The sequence below is a fragment of the Simochromis diagramma genome, unplaced genomic scaffold (assembly GCF_900408965.1).
Source record: "Simochromis diagramma unplaced genomic scaffold, fSimDia1.1 OVJJ01000205.1, whole genome shotgun sequence".
NCBI classification, from domain to species: domain Eukaryota; kingdom Metazoa; phylum Chordata; class Actinopteri; order Cichliformes; family Cichlidae; genus Simochromis; species Simochromis diagramma.
The window spans coordinates 7,207,257-7,227,687 of NW_024386782.1; the positions used below are offsets into that span (position 1 = coordinate 7,207,257).

General features: G+C 40.4%; 3 protein-coding genes across 6 annotated transcripts; 2 read left to right on the forward strand and 1 right to left on the reverse strand.

The window, feature by feature from the left end:
- Positions 1-207: 207 nt before the first annotated feature.
- iba57 (iron-sulfur cluster assembly factor IBA57) lies at positions 208-4,228 on the forward strand. Its single transcript, XM_040019724.1, has 3 exons — positions 208-747; positions 1,699-2,048; positions 3,326-4,228. Exons 1-3 carry the CDS (start codon positions 386-388, stop codon positions 3,715-3,717), a joined length of 1,104 nt encoding a protein of 367 aa, XP_039875658.1. The 5' UTR covers positions 208-385; the 3' UTR covers positions 3,718-4,228.
- On the reverse strand, positions 4,018-7,328 carry jmjd4 (jumonji domain containing 4). The gene is made up of 6 exons (XM_040019641.1): positions 7,047-7,328; positions 6,797-6,962; positions 6,586-6,711; positions 6,232-6,499; positions 4,645-4,791; positions 4,018-4,556 (listed from the first exon to the last, which is right to left on the reverse strand). The coding sequence occupies exons 1-6, from the start codon at positions 7,297-7,299 to the stop codon at positions 4,221-4,223; spliced, it is 1,296 nt and encodes a 431-aa protein (XP_039875575.1). The 5' UTR covers positions 7,300-7,328; the 3' UTR covers positions 4,018-4,220.
- On the forward strand, positions 7,302-14,137 carry snap47 (synaptosome associated protein 47). 4 transcript variants are annotated; one of them, XM_040019670.1, is made up of 5 exons: positions 7,302-7,413; positions 8,147-8,672; positions 8,797-9,305; positions 9,610-9,734; positions 12,584-14,137. In XM_040019670.1, the coding sequence occupies exons 2-5, from the start codon at positions 8,176-8,178 to the stop codon at positions 12,728-12,730; spliced, it is 1,278 nt and encodes a 425-aa protein (XP_039875604.1). In that variant the 5' UTR covers positions 7,302-7,413; positions 8,147-8,175; the 3' UTR covers positions 12,731-14,137. The 4 variants fall into 4 exon arrangements, with proteins under 4 accessions (XP_039875604.1, XP_039875596.1, XP_039875613.1 ...); XM_040019662.1 differs by lacking the exon at positions 7,302-7,413 and adding an exon at positions 7,701-7,815; XM_040019679.1 differs by lacking the exon at positions 7,302-7,413 and adding an exon at positions 7,766-8,014 and having other exon boundaries at positions 9,606-9,734; positions 12,584-12,695.
- Positions 14,138-20,431: the final 6,294 nt, after the last annotated feature.

Genomic DNA, 20,431 nt, shown 5'->3' on the forward strand with positions numbered 1-20,431 from the left:
CTATCACGCAAAATTTGAAAATGATATCATTACTGAGGAATATGCAAAAAATTCGCAAACAAGCAACTTTAATAACTTTGATTTTTGCTGCTTTGCTGTTCTGTGTGTCGTTTTTATGTTTTACAATCTGATAACTATTTATAAAGGGATAGTAGGAGAGCTTTTATTCTATCAATAAGCGTCCCATACCTCACGAGAAGACGACGGGAACAAATACCGCTCACTGACACACACGTGCTATCGAGCAATGCATTGTGGGATTTCAAAATGGAGCTGTTTGTGCAGAGTACGCTGTGATATTCTTGGTATTTAGCTGTCCACTGTCGTTTTTAGTGGAGTAGGCAGTCTTTTTACGACTCAGTACACTCCCGTGCCACTGTACATCATGGGGGTTTTGTGCTTTGCTCGGGGAGTGCTGGCGTCCGCCTCCGGGCTCGGTGTTTACGCCAGGAAAAAACCCGGAGGTTTGTGTGTAACCCTTCTCTCAAGTGTGTTAGCTCCAGCTGGGATCCGTGTCAGGAGGTACAGCCAGGACACGGGTAATCCTAAACACTCCCCGGGGCAATTTGTGTGCTATTACCTTCCGCACAGGAGCCTGCTGAAAATTCAGGGACAAGACACGAGCGCGTTTCTCCAGGGTATTATAACCAATGACATGGCGGTGCTGGATGAGCCTGAACACAGAGCTTTATACGCACACATGCTAAACGTACAAGGAAGGACACTATATGACATCATATTGTACAGGTAAGAGCAAACTTAGAGCACTGTTCAAACGCTTAAAGTGCATTCAGTAAACGCGTTATCAAGAGGGTATGTCTGCTTACAGGCTACTTACGTAAAGGCGTTTTTTCCCGAGGCGTCACACTGGCCGACATAAGCTTATTTTCTTTTTTCCTTCTATTTTTTTTTAAACCCCGGAAAAAACCAAATGTATGACAGAAAACGAGCTCAGGCTGAAAAACCCTTAATTTAATAAGCTGTAAAATTCAGCACAGGAACAACAACAGCTCTTCTTTATCACTTGCCTATTTTTACTGTTTCTAAAAATAATATTAATAAAACTTTAAAAAGCAAAATGTTGATTGTTGAAGTAGAAACCATTTTTAAAATTCTATATTAAAAAGCGTTTGTCATGTATGCTGTACTTGAGTACATCTAAATTATAGAATATAACTTCTCTAATAAACTGCAAAAAGACATTTTGCAATATTAGCATCTCAAATTTTTAGTGACTGACACATGATCAATGTTCTTTTAGTTTTGATGTACATTGTTGGGTGAACCACGTTTTCTATACCTTAAACTATTTAAGATGATATTCTTGTACACCTGGTGGTAAATATCCCCAGTTTTGAATAGTTGCAGTTGTTGCAGTTCTCACTACTCATAACTCATCTTGATATCTAAACAGCATTTTTACTAGTCTTTGTAGTACTTTGTGAAGCTGTGTTTTAAAAACTCCTTGCTCTGTTTGACAGTATTTGATGTTACAGCAAATCCTGTTAAAAATTACATTCTCATAAGGAGAGAATTATTAGCCCTCCTATCTGTAAGACACAGTGGGTGACCACAGATGCTCCATCAAAGTTCCACCAAAGGTCACCCAACCAAAATAAGTGAAAACATCTGCGTGTGTTTGCTTTCATGTTGTTTTGCATTCTTCTGAGTCACTCATCCAGTTATATTTGCTTTCAGATTAAAAGAAACAGAAGGAGGATACGGTGTTTTCCTGGAGTGTGACAACACAATTAAGGACTCCATCTTGAAACACTTGAAAGTATACAACCTCCGCAGAAAAGTCAACATTAGCCCTTGTTCAGAGCTCTCTGTGTGGGCTGTGCTGTCCCAGCAAAACAAGCCAGGTCAAGAGTTCAGTAAGCCTGAGCTTTCTTCGCCTGATAAAGCTCTGGCATGGGAGGCTGATCCCAGAACTCAGCAAATGGGCTGGAGATTTGTGCTACAGAGTGATGTTGATCCTCTCAAAGTCATTGCATCCTGTCAGAAAGGAGACACTGAAGACTATCACAGACATCGCTATGCCATAGGTATGACACCAGCTTTGAACAAAGACAAACAAGAACACCCGGAGAGAGAGAGCAACTTATTCCGAAGGGCAAGGGCTTTACTAAAACTCTGAATTTTTTTTTTTTTTTTTTTTTGGGGGGGGGGGGTGTTTTTATAACAGTGGGAGGACAGGTTGCTTTTAATACAATATGCTCTATTATCTTTAGCCAGATAAGGACAAAAATAAGATTTACCCGTATGGGCAGCACGGTGGCATGGTGATTGGCCTCACAGCAAGAACGTCCTGAGTTCAATTCCACCACCTGGCCAGGGCCTTTCTGTGTGGAGTTTTGTTCTCCCCGTGTTTGCCTGGGTTCTCTCTGGGTACTCCAGCTTCCTCCCACAGTCCAAAGACATGCAGTTAGTGGGTTTAGTTTAATTGGCCATTCTAAATTGCCCATGAGTGTTAATAGTTGTGTCTCTCTGTGTTAGGCTTGCGACAGACCTGCCACGTGTAGCAAACTGTTTTATTGGATATGCTATTATACCCTATTTATAGTGTTTATTGTATCGATTGATATGCTTTTATACCTTTTTTTATACCATTTTTATTGTTTTGTTTGATATGCTTTTGTTCCCATGTGAAGCACTTTGAAAAAACTTCCTGTTTTAAGAAGCGCTATATAAAGACATTTTACTTACTTAGTTATTGCCTCTCGCCCTACCGTAGCTGGGATAGGCTCCAGGAAAAAAAAACCCGCTAGCTAGATCCTGAGACGAAGATAAATTCATGCAGTGTGTGATTTTGTTGTGAGGTCATAGGATGTTGTATTGAAAAAAAGTATCGTGCAGCTCTCTCCATGCACTTTCATATGATATTTTATACTCTATGGGTTTTTTTTTATTTCCAATTTCTTTTCTAGGTCAACTTTGACCTTGGGCTATGAGAAATGAAGGTCGAGGTCAAATGCTTAGCCAACCTCAGTGTCCCCCAAGACCTGGAATATTGTTGCGAAGTTTGACAATGATCTATAAAAAATTGTGGGTAATATGAAGTTTTTGCTGATTTTTAGTTTTGGTGTGACCTTTACTGTATTCTCACCAAAGTTAAAATCGGCTCGAGATGGCATTGGACTCTACCATCACACAAAATTTAAACATGATATCTTGAAAGCTGTGGATGCTAGACTGCTAACAAAGAGACAGACAAGCACAGACAAAAGGAGGAGGGGGTGGTTCTGAGAAGCATTTATTTGTCTGAAAAAGTACTCTTATTTTATGACGCATGTTTGTGTCCTTTGCTGTTTTTGTTGTCTAGGTCTACCTGAGGGAGTCAAAGACCTTCCTCCTGGGGTTGCATTACCACTAGAGTCCAATCTTGTCTACATGCAGGGTATCAGCTTTAGCAAGGGCTGTTACATTGGCCAGGAACTCACAGCCAGGACTCATCACACTGGTGTGATTCGAAAACGCCTGATGCCAGTACGCTTGTCATCTCCAGTGGAACACCTCGAGGAAGGAACGACACTGTTAACCCAGTCAGGCAAGCCAGCTGGGAAGCACAGAGCAGGGACAGGAGAACTGGGCCTAAGTCTGATCCGCATGGCGCACGCCAAAGAGGTGTTGACGCTCAGATCTTCTGACGACACTACAGTGACACTCGAAGCCTCCATGCCAGACTGGTGGCCTGAAGATGCGAAATGTAACTGAAGGGAATGTTTTAAAGCTCCCTAAAAATGACATGCATCACATCTGACAGACTTCTCATGGACATAACCCTCAAGTACAGTATGTTACACTGTCATTGCTTAACAGCTGTGTGGCACTGGTCCATGTTTGGGTATTTTTTTTTTTTTTGCAATAAAGCCCAGGTTTGTGTGTTTTTGATTTTTTGCTTAAGTATTATTTACCACTGAACTATGCACTATCATAGATTTATCACAGCTCTGTTCATACTGGACACAAATAGTGTTGGTGATTATTCAATAAATATTTAATAGAGAAAACTCAGATATTTTTTAATGTGTTTAATCTGTCAGTGCAAAAACAAATGCAAGACATTCACAAACAATATTTGAGATTCCAGTTCAACTCAACCCAAAGATGCAGTAACAGATGTAGCTTTATTTTTTTTTTTTTTTTGCACTTTTGCAAACGGGCACTTTTCATTCAAGCTATTTCCAGTCGATAACAATGGTGAGAGGCCGAACACATTACTCCTGATAAAGGAGATGCTGCCCTCTTGTGGACTGTATGGTGTCACGAATTTGCTGTAACATTGTTTCTGGCTGCAGAGTCAATGTTGAGTGATCGAGTCGCTTAAAGTCTTCATTGCACAGGAGGCATTCGATTATATGAGCTACTCTTTGTAGGTCAAAGGCCGCGTGGTAAGGTCCCAACGTGGTGAGAATCTCTGAGAGATGACGTGAGTAATCGGAGGAATCCCCAGAGGAGCAAGTGTTAAGGAAAGCCATTCTGTTGTTGGCAATGATTTTCAAAAATGAGGCAAATTCTCCATAATTGATACCGGAGCAAGCCTTCATAATTACCTAAAATGAAACGCACCAAGCAATTGCTATTATGATCAGAGCAGAAGCACATTTAAATGACATGACTGAAAAGTTCCATGCATTGTACCTGGCAGTGCTGATGCCACGAGTCCATCGTGTTTCTCCACTCATTTATCTCTTTTTGAACAGATGACAGTTCAGTCTGAAGAAACTGCCACATGATGTCAATGTTGCAGCCATTTAGCCAGTTATGATTAATAGAGATGGTGTCCTCCTGTATGAAACAGAATGTTTTAATATGTCAAACTGGTGATAAATAAAACGCAGTGTTATACAACTTAGAGTAACTGTGATGTCATCATTTCCAGCAAAAAGCCATATTTCTACCAAAAAATATACACAAGGTTTAAATTTATGAAAGATATGTTGACTGGAGGAGATAAACCAGAGCTGCTGTATTGAAACACGAGTGTGTCTGTACATGTGTGTAATGTTAAACAAAACATGAATTTTGTTTAAAACCTAATTTGAAAAAACATTATTAGGGCTCTTGTCATCTAGTAAGTAGTAAGTAATCCAGTCCATTAGATTTGTAGGCATCTTTGTTTTTCCGACTAGAACTGAAGACTATTAGGCTATGTTCACACTGCACGCGGAAGCGCATCAAATCTGACTTTTTTGACCCTTGGCGACCCATATCCGATCATGGTATGACAGTGTGAACAGCACAAATCCAATATTTTCGTATGTGGTACTGAATCCAATACATATCTGATGTTTTAGAAAGCGACTGCTGTTTGAATGGTCATGTCGCATTAAATCCGTCTTTTACGTCATTGACACAAGACAGACGCCAATTGTCAGCGCCAGAGAACGCTTCCTGGCCATCCAGTGAAATTGTTGGGAAGACAACGTTGGAGAAACGTGAACATTTTATTTGTACTGTATAATCTGCAGATTCTGACAGCAATCTGCAACTATCCTTTGAAGCACCGCTCCTCTCTAAAACAGCAATAAGGATAATTATTAAGCCATATGCAAATAACAAAATAACTTCATAACTTAAAGCAAAATTGGGAAACGTAAAGTCTGAAACAAGTCTTTATATTAAGGGCCATCAGTCAAACAATACTGTTTGGTCTGGGTCTGAACAGAGCGCGTTGTGTGTGACGTTTTCTTTTGCGCATACGGGCCGCTTTGAGGGTTCTTAGCTCAAAGGAGTGGTCAGGCATGGTGTTCTGTTGCTGTAGCCCTGTCTGACATGTTTTAAGTTCAGAAGTGCTATTCTTGCAAAACTTGTTTCTAACGAGTGGTTAATTGAATTGCTGCTACCTCATCGAGAACTGTCGCTCACTGGATATTTTCTGTTTTTCAGAGCATTCTCTGTAAGCTGGGAAAAGTTTCTAAAATACTAAGACCAGCCGGTATGGCACAAACAATCACATTCAAAGCCACTTAAATGGCCTTTTTCCCTAATTCTGATACTCAATATGAACTTCAGCAGGTCATTTTGACCATGTCTACATGCCTTAATGCACTGAGTTAGATAATTGTGTTAACGAGCAGCTGAACACGTGTACCTAACATTGTGGCTGGTGTTTACATTCAGTCTAACAGAACACTTCTCATAGTAAGAAATGCAACTTGTCTTTTATAATACTTGGCAAACCATTTTCCTCTAGATCACCAGTAGATATCCCTCTACAGCTCTTACCAGGTTATAAACTTGATGATGCCAACCACTAGGCACAAAAATGATTTCTCCTGCCTCCTGAATGATTTCAAGAGGTTGGCAGGCTTCTTCAGCGTGTGGAAAAAGGCCTCTGTCTCGAAGTTCAGCTGACGTAACATCATAAGGGAGGTTGCCGTGAGTGTCTCGTAAAAACTCCTCCTGACCTGGAGGATACAGGAGCCACTTCTTCCTGCCACAGATGTTTGCAGACCAACTGTATGAACGGAACACATCAGAGTGGAATGGTGTCCTGGTAACAAGGAAGTGCACTGGGTCAGATCATGAAACATTTTATATAAGCTTATGTTTTGTTTTTTTGAAATAATGTTTTCATACCATGACCCTTTAGGTCCCATGTAGACAAATCGGTAGTCATCCACTTCGAGGGTGTCCCAGTATTCATTGAGCCAGTCAGAAGTAAATAACACTGGTGTGGTGTAAACATTATGTTCTGGAAAGTCCCTGTGGAGAAATTTACAAAGGATAGTTACACATTTTTCATACAATGGTGTCAACATTTTTCTTTGGATTAATATTACTGTGATACCTTGACATGTGCCAGTCTTTAAGATAGAGGCATCCTTTGGGTGATGAGTGTCCATTCAAGATGTATTCCCTCCAGTAGTGTATAAATTCTTTAAAAGGCATGACTTGTTTGGGGTTGGCATTATACTCCTTCGCATTGCAGTTTGCAACAGGGACTGGAGTCTCATCTGTGATTGAAACAGTAACAGTTATTAAGAATTATTACAGATTATCTTTGCAGACATTTACACAGTAATGCATGTTTGTTTTACCAAACTCTTGCAGCAATTTCTGGAAATTAGGTTTCCCATCCTCAGTCACCCACTGTTTCCTACACTTCCACTCCTCTGTGAATCTCCTTGAAAACATACAAGGGTGATTGGGGAGCAGATATTTCTTGAAAAACTTGGAATAGCTAAGCTCCTTGTCAATGTAATCTACAAAATGCGAAGACCAAAACTGTTCATATGACTGCCTTGGTATTTTGACCAGGCTGCTGCAGTTACGGTACGCCTCCCTGTCCATGATGGTAAACAAGCCCTCGGCTAGCTATTTAGCAAGCTCAGCTGTCAGGGTTTGGACAGCGGGGGAACTGTGAGGGGAAAAGCTAACTGGAAGATTAACTCGCCATTACACCGCGTACGTATTCTCACGTTTCTGCCACATTTGAAAATCTGGTTAAGCTAGAAAAAGATACTAAGCTAAGAAAAACGCAATTTTCCACTATGACAAGCCGCTACACATTAGCGCATGTTGGGACTCCTGAACGACGCACATATAAAACCGTTGCTATTTATATTTTGTCACGACACATACATATATATATTTAATACATTTATATTAACGTTATGTTTTTCGTATCGCTTGGAAAGCGCCGAAACCGCCGCCGCTGTCATTATTTTTCGCCAGACATTTTCGCAATAGTGCTTCTTTTTTTTGACAGCAAGTTTTTTTTTCCCCAAGTCGGACGGTAAATACGGCCGTGCTCGAGCGTGACGTCACTTCCGCAACAAACAGCCGAGTTACTGAGAGGACTACGAGGTAACGTAATGCCCAGCCCGGTGTTGACGATTAATGTGGTGTGGGTTTAATTGCACCGAGAGGATATAAAACACGTTAAAAGGGTTATAACATTATAATGACGCACGCGTAATGCGGTCAGCTGGCTAGAGAGCTGAAGCTGCCAGTGTGAACGCCTCGACTGAGCTCATCTTGCTGTCTGGATTACACTCAAAAGAAAGTATGTTCTTCATCACGACTCGTAGATCACTCAGTACAAAGTGCTTCTGATGTAATTTCATCTTAACCTGCAGCAGTACCTGTTTGTATGTTGTTGTGTTGTTAAACTGATACCTATTTGTCCCCCTGACAGGTGAATCTGTCTTATCTCCTTCCATCACAATGAGCCGGGACGTTCCCATCCACAGCTGGCCAGGCTCCTATTACATCAACAGTGAGAAACGGTGGGAAAACGGAACCCTCTCTCTCACCAGAACCACGGTGTGCTTCGTCTCCAACCAGAGCAAGGAGAGTCTTGCCAGCTTCCGTCTCTCGAGGATCGTGGAGATCAAGATGGAGTCATCTAGTTTCATCTTCAGCACTCTCACAGTACTTGAAGAAGGCAACGTGAAACATTGGTTTGGTTCCCTTAAGCCCAACAGGGTGGTGGTTTATAATGTGTTAGAGCATTTCTGGAGAGAGCGGCTTCTCTCTCCCAGCTCAGAAGCCCAGCGGGCTGAGGCTCAGCCTTCGAAGGGAAGAGAGCTGATCAGCCTGGTGGCAGGGGCCCAGAAAAGATTGGAGGACACTGGCAGAGTCCTTGGCCATCAGGGAGAGCAGTTTGACAATATGATGCAGGGCCTGGAGAAGATTGACTCTGACTTGGGCGTGGCTGACAAGTAACTATCTTAAGATATTTTTAGTTATTGAAGTTTTGCACATGTCTTTTTTTATATTGCTTGGCTAACTATAACAAGGCCTAATTTATGACTAACATCAGTTCCTCCTGCCTCTGTATTACAGACTTCTGTCAGAACTGGAGTCTCCTTCCTGGTGGCCTTTTGGTAAACTCCCCTGGAAGACCCAGCAGGATGCAAAGGCCGATGATGCTGCGAGAGCTGCAGCTGCTGCTTCTTCTTCAGCAGCCAGGGGCTCTAGCAGAAATAAGTTAATCACAAGCATCCCAGCAGTGCTGTCCAAAGGTGGAGAATCGGACTTGAAGCCAGGATGTTTGTCGGTGCTAGTGTCCTCGCTGGAGGTGCGAAACACAAACTGCCAGCTCCTTCACAGATTTGAGCGAAATGAAATTGATGAAATCAGGGTGCACAGCCCCTATGAGATTACCGTCAGGCAGCGTTTCATCGGGAAGCCAGACATATGTTACAGGCTCCTGTCCGCCAAGATGCCAGAGGCTTTGTCCGTGTTAGAGATGCAGTACAAAAAGAAGATAGAGTTCACAAGCGAATACACAGATTTTAAGACAACTCCAGTTTCATCGCCACGTGACACAGAAGGGAAAAGCTGGACTGAAGGTAAGGAACACATCAAAAAATAAATAAAGACACTCTTATTCCACAGTGGTTTCCATGCCTAGTATAGATTTGACCACTAAGTGGCAGTAAAGGTCTGCGTTTCCACCTCTGTGTATTTATAAGTGTGCAGCCACATGTAAAAACATTTCATCATGGTTATTGGTGTCTCCTTGACAGAAATGTATTTTGATGAGTCACTTCACCCTGATTGCCTCAGTTGCTGTACTCTGAGTTTACTGTCTGGTTTCCTCATAAACAACATATGTACTCTGCACTTTTTCACCATCTCCACCCATGGAGTCAGGTTTACTGCAGACGTGCCAAGAGACAGAGCTCCCACTGGAGGTCCCCGCTGGAGAGCTGTCCCAGTTGCAGGTGCATGTCTTCCAGCCATCTGTCAGTCAGGCTGAGGCCCAGGAACTCAAACAGGTGAGAAAAGCTGGACTCCCAAATTTATGACTACACTACCGTGGCCTTAAAATGTTTCATATTTGTATTCACAAGACAAGTAACACAAATGAAAAGCCGTGTGTGCTCCGGGAACAGATTGATTCAAATAGGGGTAGCTGCTATTGTAAATAATCCCAGAGTCTCAGCAACACATATTTTGATGTTTCCAGTCCAAACCACAATTCACCATAATGATTTTTTTTTATTTTTCATCCTGTATGTTTAAAATGTTATTTGGTGAGACCACAAACCAATGTCCATCCTGGTTTTAAGAGAGGAAAAGAAACACGGTTAGTTATTTGGTCAGAACCTACAATGTCTTTCCATTCAGAACCTCACAGCGCTGAATGCTGTTACAGACACGGTCTGTGGTGGCAAGACCTACACAGTGACGCAAATTCAGACCCGTGATTTGGGCAAGTTTTATTTTTTTATTTTTTATAATGTGTGTGTGTGTGTGAATCACTATTACAGGTTGCTTAGACTAGGATTTTTCATGTAAAACTTTCAGAAAGTTGCTCTTTGTTTTATCATATAATGTTTAAATGATCAAAGTTAATGAGTGACTTCAGTCTACAAGGCTCTACTATATGTAAAGGAAAAAAACTATATTAACATTTACAAGTGAGAAGAAACTAAGCAAATACAGTTAATAATGGTGCAAATGTGCCAGTATTGAAATATGTAGCAGACAAAGAAGGCTTTGCATTACATATTAACACATAAACATATTAACTCAAAGTTTTTCATAACATCATTACCGCCCTCAACTCCTCAAATCAAAAACTGAAGCAACAACATACAAATGTCTTGTCAACAGCAGCAGTGACACCATAGACAAATACTGTGTTGGGGTTAACAAATAGCTTCATGCTGTAGCTCAGGAGGTAGAGTAGGTCATCTACTAATCTAAAGGTTGGCTGTTTGGTCACTTTGCCAAAGTATCTTTGGGCAAGACCCTAAGTTGCTCTCAGATGCATTTATTGGAGTGTGAGTTTTATAGATAGAGGGATAGAAAAAAGTGCTTATATGAATGTGTTTGAATGGGTGAATGAAGCGCTTTGAGTGCTCCAGTAGAGTAAAGCAACACTATATAAGAACCAGTCCATTTAAGATTTGCTTGCAGCCTTATAGTAGTATATAAAATAATATCTCTGAGGACCTAACAACATTCCTGGCAAGAACTAATATACACAGGGAAAACCTGCAACCTCCACACAGAAAGGCCCCAGCGAGCCAGTGGAATGAAACCCAGGAATTTCTTACTGTGAGGCAACAGTGCTAACCACTGCTCTGCATGTTCAGTCAATCGGTGATTCTTAAATGTACGTAGAGGTGAATATGAGCGTGAACGGTTGTCTCGCTCTGCAGTAAACTGCCAACCTGACCTCTCACCCCATGACAGATAGGCTCCAGCCCCCTCCTCTGCCTCCAACCTTCTTCATGATAAGCAGAAGAAGATTGATGGATGGATAATAATATAAAAAAGAAACAAGCACACCATAGCAATAATAGCACCACGCCAATCACTGGCTAGCCTATTGTGCTTTAAATGCCATGTTATCTGCGGCTGATAATGGGTTACATTTCAAAGCGTGCCAGTTTTGCCTTAATGCTATGCTTTTGTACACACCCTGCTCTTACTGTAATCCATGTCAAGATTAGAATCACTGTGGGCCAACCGGTACTGATAACTTGTACTCAGTTTCATGTCCTGCCCTAAGTGCCGTGCCAAATAGTCTTTTTGGTGTCAGCATTTGTATGTTTTATTATTGTTTGTGGTTGGAAATTCCCACTTGCTAAAAATATGCTGTAAGAATATGAAATTGAGTGTGCTGCTAATGCACAGTCCCAAAGTTACCGCACCGAATACACAAGACACTCAGACTTTTTTTTGCTAATATATTTTTTCTTTTAGCTCTAGCCTAAATGTTTGATTTGAAGGGTTTCTACATGACTTAAGTCCCCTAGCCATTATATAAACAGCGGCAAGAAGTGTTCATTTTTACTGTTTTTCTATGACACACCGAAGCTCTTGTGAATGTTAACTGCAAGGTGTGATTCAGTCATGTCCTCTCAGTTTAAATTGTAAAGTCACAGACCTGAGTGAATGAATATCGTTGTTCCTTGGTGTGTATTGACATATTATCTGTTTTTCAAACTGCTAACTCGAGCTGTTTTTGTGCTCAGCTGAAATGTCCACATAAACCAGCCAGAGAACATAATGACATAATGTCAGTGGAGTGTGTGCGTGTGCATGTGTGTGCGTGTGTGTGTGTGCGTGTGTGCGCGTGTGTGTGTGTGTGTGTGTGTGAGGCAGATCATGTAGCATAAAACACTACCAGTTAAGTAACCACAGTGGTAGGGTTTGAGGTGAGTGTTTATTAGGCTTTGCTTGGCACATCACAATATATTAAAACTGTTCCATCAACTACAGCATATGTAGTGGCTGGATCATGGTCATGTAGTTGTGATATCCCTTAAAGTCACTGAAAGTAAGGGAAAAAACCCAGTATGATATCACCGATCCCAAGAATCAAGCCAAGACTTCCCCCTCTGTGTATCATCAAGTTTCATCTGCAAAATGAATAACAGCTATTATTGTGGTGAATTCCATTGTTCCTTTCTGATCAGCGCACAATTAACAGCAAGCCTTTCTAACGCTTAAATCAGATGGTTTAAGCGTTAGAAAGGACCAATGTCTATGTCTCTCCATATGTGGTTCACCCTGGTCCACCACTGTGGTGTTGTTTTAATGTGCCTTACTTCTTATTAACACAAAACGTTGTGTCTTTTTATTGTGCTGTGGTGTGTGGGTGTGCGTGCAGATGCTCATGCAGCTAAAGAACCTTGCCTTGGAGGCTGAAACTGAGCTGGAACGCCAGGATGAAGCCCTGGATGTCCTGACGAGCTCCACAGACCGGGCCACCATGCACATAGAGAAGCACACCTGTCGCATGAAAAGACTCCTGTAGTCCTGACGCTTAAGGAGATGCACATAGGCTCAGTGTCCTGAGAAAAACACCGTACACCTTCTTACTGTTCACATGCAGTTTGAGAACCATGAAAAACGCACATCAACAAGGACTTGTGTGTAGTCTCAAAATTAATTTAGTTGCATTTGATGGCCACCAATTCTTGGGAAGTACAGCAATGGCCACTTAAAACAAGACATCTTTAAAGTTTTCACTTTGGTATTAAAAAGAACACAATTGTTTGTTTTAGAGAAAGTAGATAACATGTGGCCGTGCACATTTCTACATGAGAAAACTTGAACTTTTTGCTCAATTGCATCTTATCAATTTTAAATTTGCCCTTCTCCATTGGAAATGGTCAAAACATTTAATTGGCCATAGCACGAGTAAATGCTCTCCCTGTGAATGCATATTTTTCAGCTGTGGCCTTTGCGTTTGGCTTTAATTCTCTCAGCTGCACAACATTTTGAAAGGCAGATGTCCTCTGAATACTGGCAAATAGGTGTTAGTATATAAGCCTAATCGGCACATGACAGAAAAAAAATGTAGCCAGTTAACCCCAATTTAAAATATTACCAGTGGGAACCCAATGATGGAGCCCATCGATTTTAATGCCCCAGTGATTCATACTGATCAGTCGTGTCACCTGAGTGGGAGCTGGCAGGAATCTCAAGTGCACGTCGTGCGCTCCCTGTGAAGTTGGCAGGTGAAAAATAAGCAGATGATTTCAGGGTAGACAGGCAGCAGTATACACCCTCCACATCTGCAGTACAGAACAAGACATCCCGAAATGAAAAGAGAATATATTGTACATTCATTCTGCAGTAACTCATTTAAAACAAGCTGCATGTTGGGTCTCTCTTTGATAATCGACTGCCATTATTTCCTTTTATAACCGTCTCTGTCTTTCTCAGGTTCTGTGTATCACGTATCCCTTTTAGTGTTGCATGTCCCAATAATGCTGCTTTGCATAACATCGAGGGAAAATCTTCCATCAATATCAATATATTGCTAAAAAATGTAAATTTGCAACAAGTTCTTGGACCTTTAAACAGAAAACACTACCGATCCACATCTACTGTATATACCTCTATTCTCCTCTAAGCCTGTATTATCTGTAAATGATACATACAATGTAATTCTGTAATGTTATAACAGTCTGTTGTCGCTGTGAATGTGTAATTAGACACTAGGTTAATTTAAATATATGTCTAGTTTAAAAATCTTATCAATGTTTACTTTTTCCTGTGATAATTACCGTGACAACGAATGAAACTAAACCGCTCATTCTAAATACAAGGGAAGACCGTCTGCACTATACTACCATTATAAGCAATGAATGAATTCCTTTCACCATTCAAGGTCTGGAAAGCATATAATGTAAATAAAACTGAAGTTAAACAAGTAGTTTGTTTGTTCTCTTTTGAAACTGCTGCTTACAGTTGCCATAATCTGTGTCATTGTGCTTGTCAAAGGTGTGTGCTTCAATGATACGATCACACACTGCAGTCTCCCTTTGCAGGCCTCTTAGCGTCTTTGAGTCTTTTGTTTTGGTTCACCCTCAGTACTTTTGTCAGCAGTGCAGGGTGACATTACTTTGACAAGCAGCTTGTTACAGCATGTTCTTGTTACACTCATTACCTCAAATAACACCCCCTTGAACTAAGTGTAATGTATACTGTCCAGACTAAGATGTGTACTGTAGTACTGTATATTATTCCGTTCACTGTTTAACGAGTCTGGTTTCATTTTTATCATTTTTCTCCACCACACAACCACCAACATGCTTGTTAGTTGAACTCGGGGTGACAGCATTAGCTATAGTGCTGTGCAAATGTCTTGGGTTACCCTTTTTTTTTTTTTTAGGGAAATAGGAACTGAAGACTGGCTGCCTTTTGTTCCATTCACTCTCAAGACGATCTCACACTGCTTCAATGATGTTGATGTCCAAGCTCTGGGGAGTATTAGGGCCATGTTTAAATATATATATATATATATATATATATATATATATATATTGTTGATCATTTTGAGAATAAAACTGATCAGTTGTCTTGTGATACAACATACATCCTCTTAATTGCATTAGGATGTAGCCATTGATAACCTTGCATCTGTCCATTAAAAGCCATTTCCTTTTGTGCAAATCCACTCTCCCACATTTGTCTGTTTTTCCATCTGACCAGATGGAGCTTTCTGCACCATCATTTCAACATTCTTAAACTAATCACCACATTGTGTTTATGCACAAAAAGAGAAATCATTCCCATTCTGAAGTACACGTTCACTACTTCACAGGGTGTCGCAGCTGTGGTAGTGTGTCTTTAAACAACAACTCCACATCTCTTACTGCATTGGCAGTGTATGAGATCATTGTTGTGCTGAAAATTTTAAACTGTTGCCCATCAGATTTTTCCAGATGGCATAGCATGGTTGATGATGGTACTTTCCTGCCTTCACAATTCCATCAATTCTGACAAGATCTACAACACCACTGGTTAAAATGTCCCAAACCATGGCAGAACCTCCACCGTGTTTAACAAATGGCTGTAGACACGCGCTGTTGTACCTCTCCCCCGTATTTTTTGCTATTTCTTAAAGACCTAACTTTCAGATACTGTTCATCTACTGTAGATGGGTTTTAGTCTTGTCACTTCTTCTTTTTAACTCCACTTGTCCAGTTTCCTCAGATTTTTTAAGGATACCCTGCACACCATGCAAGATATTAAAAAAATTTCAGCAACAACAAATGAACTAAGGGAATGTTTATTCAATAGGCTGCAAGTTATAAACAGTCTAAATATACACTTTAGAAATGATTCATAAATAAGTTTTCTGTTATATGCAAACACAACTATAAAAACCCTGCTTTTTATGCTTGAATCATTCATAGGTCAGTATTAAGTGCTATAACAAACAAAAAAGGGGACAATTTTAAGTACAAATGAGTGAAAAAGCAGCCAATGTCCAAAGAAAAATATTGAAATACCTTCAGAAAACCTGGAGAACTATTGCTTAAGAAAATCTTGCATGGAAAATGTAAAGAAATGATGGATGATTCAACACTATTACTCAACACTGTATCCGCTAACCATTGTGTTTTTTGGAGCTTGTGAATACTTCTTTATCTCTCATCTTGCTTTGTGACCATAACATGCTCACTCAGCTGTTGCTATTTATAGAAAAAAAAATACTCTAATGAAATCACCATTTTTTTGTAACTGCTAAAAAAATCTGATTTTCTTTCCCATAGAAAAACAGTGATAAAAAATAAATGACAAACAAAGTAATGTTAAATCTGCTATAAAAACATCACTTCACCAACGCATTAATCATATCTAATTTACCAACGTATATGTCATTCTTTCTAGCTAAAATGTCACATTGGAGCCTACTGATGATGGGAAATGGCAAACGTCTGAAAATGTAGTTTTTCAGGGTGTTTTGCTCCATGATACACATGAACTATATTCATCACAATTTGCATCTCTTCTAAAAAGTGTTCCCCTATATAGCGTCTAGAGAGAAAATGACCATTAAAGAAAGAGATACGACTGACTTTTTTAGATGAAAAAATAGGATTACTATTTGTGGGGACTTGTGAAATGGGCCAGTGAAATGAGTTTTAACCAGGCTTTAGGTCTTAACAGAAAGTAATTGGGAAACGCCCCTCACAGTCAGCTCACATGTGACAAACTGTAACAGAAGACTTGAAAACAGCTCATTATGGTATCGGTCGCTGTGCATGCTGTTGTGAGGAAGTCGCTCACTTTATTCCCTCTAATATTATAACATCCTGTTGGCACCGGGGCTGTTGGCATTGGTTTGACCGCCCCAGCTGGACTGCTTTTACCAGAAGGGGGGACTACTTCATGTCAACAGGAGACCACATTTGATTTGGCAAGTGTCTGAGTAATTAATTATGAATCAGGAAGAAGTCTTTCATAAAGAGGTTTGAAAGACTGGCAGCCTCATTCAACAGTTTGGTCCCGGTTAGCATGAACTTATCACTTCTATTAAACAGAGCCCACCAGGCAAGATGTGACACTCAAAACTAAACAAAAAAAGGAAGGCCTCAGTGAGATGTTATGCTTTCTTCTGCACAAGTGAGAATGTTTTTACTGTGGGTCATTTTTTGGTTGATTTCTGTGATAAACAGAGTTTTGAAAGTCCCAAACTCCAGAAGCATACCACATGGTTATGTGAATTCCAATCCTTAAAAAAGGTTAGGGGAAATAGAACACACACTGGCGTGGTTTTCAAGCAACCTTGCAATACGAGGAAGTGGTGGCGGTCTTGTCTGACCACAGATACATGAGATCCGGCTTTACTTTCCCAATGGATGGTATGAAGACACAAGAGATTTTGCTGGCCTTGACTTCCAAGTCTGTTTACTTGATAGTTCTGTGGTGAGCGCTCTCATTCAAGGAGCGTGTCTGCACTGATGGCCAATCAATCAACTGCTGCAGGGAAGAAGAAAAAACAGCCAAAGTTTGTGGGCTACAAAGGGCACAAGTCGGTTGCACTGCACTCCAAAATATGGAGTCATGTGACTGCAAGAGAAAAGGGTGTATTCATCATCCCAGAAAAAAACATCCAGCTCTTCAGTGTTTTATATTTATGTTAAAGTTGAAGCACTTTTCTTTGTGTTGCTTGGCAATGTGTAAATGATGCAGCAATTATAGTTTGAAATTAATGTGTTTTTATATAAATGTGTTTTAGTATTACACATCTATTTTCATGAGTAATTGTTGACGAGGAGCAGATCTACTATACATAAATAAAATATTAGAGAAATTTCACTTCCACTGCACTATTAGACCATGTCTGAGTCTAATGGCCTGATTTTTGACTCACGTTCTGGACAGCCTGTTTCTAGTGCAGGTGTTGCTGGGTTTCCTTTTGCTGAGGGAGTTTCTGGTTTCAGGAAATAAGGCCTGTTGGTTAATGTTAGAACTGGGAGAAAACATTCCTGTAGGGAAGGTGCTTGAGTCCAACTAGGCGGTGTGTATGTAGTCTCAAACAGAAAATGAGATGACACCAAACATCCTCTTCTTGTTTGTGCGTGTCAGTTTGATAACCTTGCCTCTTTTGCTTAGGTCAGATACAAACATTTTTTGCAGGGATGAGGTAACCTGTAGATTTGAATTTGAGTTTTATTTTTAAAAATAGAAATACACAATGTTTATGAAGCTGCTCTTTGGAAATGTTCTTTCTTTCAGTTTAGTACAATCATAAATGTGCTTTGGTAATGCGGTACTTTCCCAAATGCTGAGCTGCATGATGATATCATATGCCATTGCACATCATTATGCTTTCCTTGGTACTTTGGTTTTCTGGCTTTTGTTTCACCAACCTTTCCCATTTCTGCAAGACAGAGTTAACAGCTAGCCGGCCAAACTAAACATGGTTGTGGTTGTATACAGTAGTATCAGCCTCAAATGAACTCCAAGAGAAACCCCACATTACAATCTACCTGAAATCTGCCAAGGTGTTTGCATTTCTTGTATATGAATGTTATATAACTTGCATAATATTACTTATAGTGATATACACGCAAGTCCTGAGAATGGCTCAGTTTATATCGAGTGCAATGTGCAGCTAACAGACTACAAATGTATGTACTGATTGACTGAAACAGTTTTCAACAGTTTTCAACTTGATTTTGCTAGTGTGGTGCATCATTTTCTTATTTATTTTACTCTTTTTTTCTGTACAGTTCATTGTGAGTGCTTGACTTTGAAAACTGCTTCATAAATAAGCTCTTCTTACTTACTGAACTATAACTGAATAAGATGAAAATGTAAACAAGAATTTGATATTAGATATTGCAGCACTTTTTAGACGGTATTTTGTACAGAACACAAATTTGGGGGGGGGGGGGGGGGGGGGCTATATTAAATGTAAAGTGTTTAAAAGCACTGTGTGCCATTACTCAGAAGTTGCACGTCAGATCATATTCTTATCTATCATGATTCCTGTGCTCATGTAGGATTGCATTCTCTCATTCACGCACGAATAGAGGGTCTGATAATATGGTGAAAAACGAAAATATTGTTCTAGCAAAATGATCCTTAATGTGTACTCATGGGAATCAGTAGATGGCAGGAGTGGGTTGCTGATGGTCAGTTTTCCATCCATTGATCCATCCATTTTCTTAGCAGCTTCAGAGTCGCAGGGGGTGCTGGAGCCTAAGAGGAGAACCTGGTCCTGGTCTCGTTACCAGTCAATCACAACATGAAATTTTCATTGAATAAAAAAAATTAATTTACCATAATTTATTTGGTTGGTGTTGTGTTGGAAAGAGTGTGTGTTGGGGGAGTGTCCACCAGGTATATGGAATGCATTTAAATGTTTACGTTACACTCTGTTATTATACAGTATATCATCATAGAAATGGTTTTATTTTTAAAGTCAGTACATTTTTTCCACGCTTTTTTCATAAAAATGATAATAGCCCTAGTAACAGCAGTAATAATAGCAATAGTAATACTTATAGTAGTAGTAGTAGTAGCAATAAAAATTTCATTGCAGGTCTTGTTTATTTTCTTTGGAAAAACCAAATCTGTAGATACATTTCATTTTTCTGCTTAAGGTGTATGAGAACACAACAATCCAGACCTGCAGCTTTGGCAAGTTTGAGGGCTCCTTTTTGTGATGACTGGATTATGTATTCATTAAAAGTCCATCTATACAGCTCCCCAAACAGGTTGTCAGGCCATAAGCCAGCTCATACCGCATCAGAACTTTTACAAGCAGGCCCCCCAGAAATCTTCAGCGAGGCTGTTTTTAGTGGCTCTTACTGCAAATGGAAACACTTAGCTCCCACGATAAATTACCCACCCGACTGATGCCACACTGCACAGACCCCCAGCTAGTTGCAGACATACTATGGATTTATATTTCAACATTAGTTTCTCTTGGCATTTGCTATGCTATGGTGACTCTGGGTCCCATGAACCGATAAGAGGACAGAAAGAGGAAAAGAAAATTAATCACACAAAGGTTGTTGCACTAGCGTGCAGCCTGCAGGCCCGATGGTTTGATTAAAGTTACGGATGTGTCACCCGTCACCTCAGTGGGTCTGACTCGGGGGTCATTTCGGGATAAAAATAGACTTTGTTGGTTACTCATTTTCTCTGCAAAGTAAATAGCCATTAGTGCAGCAGGCCAATGATCTCAAGAGCAACACTAGTGTTCAGGCTAAACTACTGTTTATGCTATAGTCGGATGATTAAAAGCACCAATGGGGTACAGGAGACATGCTTTTAAATAGCAAAAACAATGATGATGGTGCTCTTGTGAACACAGTCCACTGGGGTCAAGTTGAGCCCCTGTGAATACATACTTAAAAGCATTTGACTTAAAGCGCTGCGTTAAATGTCGAGGTGTGTTAGAAAATAAAAACTTGGTGTTTGACCCTCTCTAAGAGTGCCCATGTAATAATCCTAATTATCATTCCAGCTAACTTATGCGTTTGACCACCTAGTGATGTAATTGCAGCTGACCAAATAGATTGTTGTTGAAATATTGCCCTGCTGTTATAGGTACGTTGTGACAGCGTTGTGTGTTCACCAAGGGCCGGCGCAACCATAACAAACACAGCTGAATCTGGGGTTTACATTTCAGCAGGATGACGGCGCATGCAGCGTCTGGGTGGAACTTGGGAAAAGGAGCCAGGGCTGACAGCCTGGTCTGGCT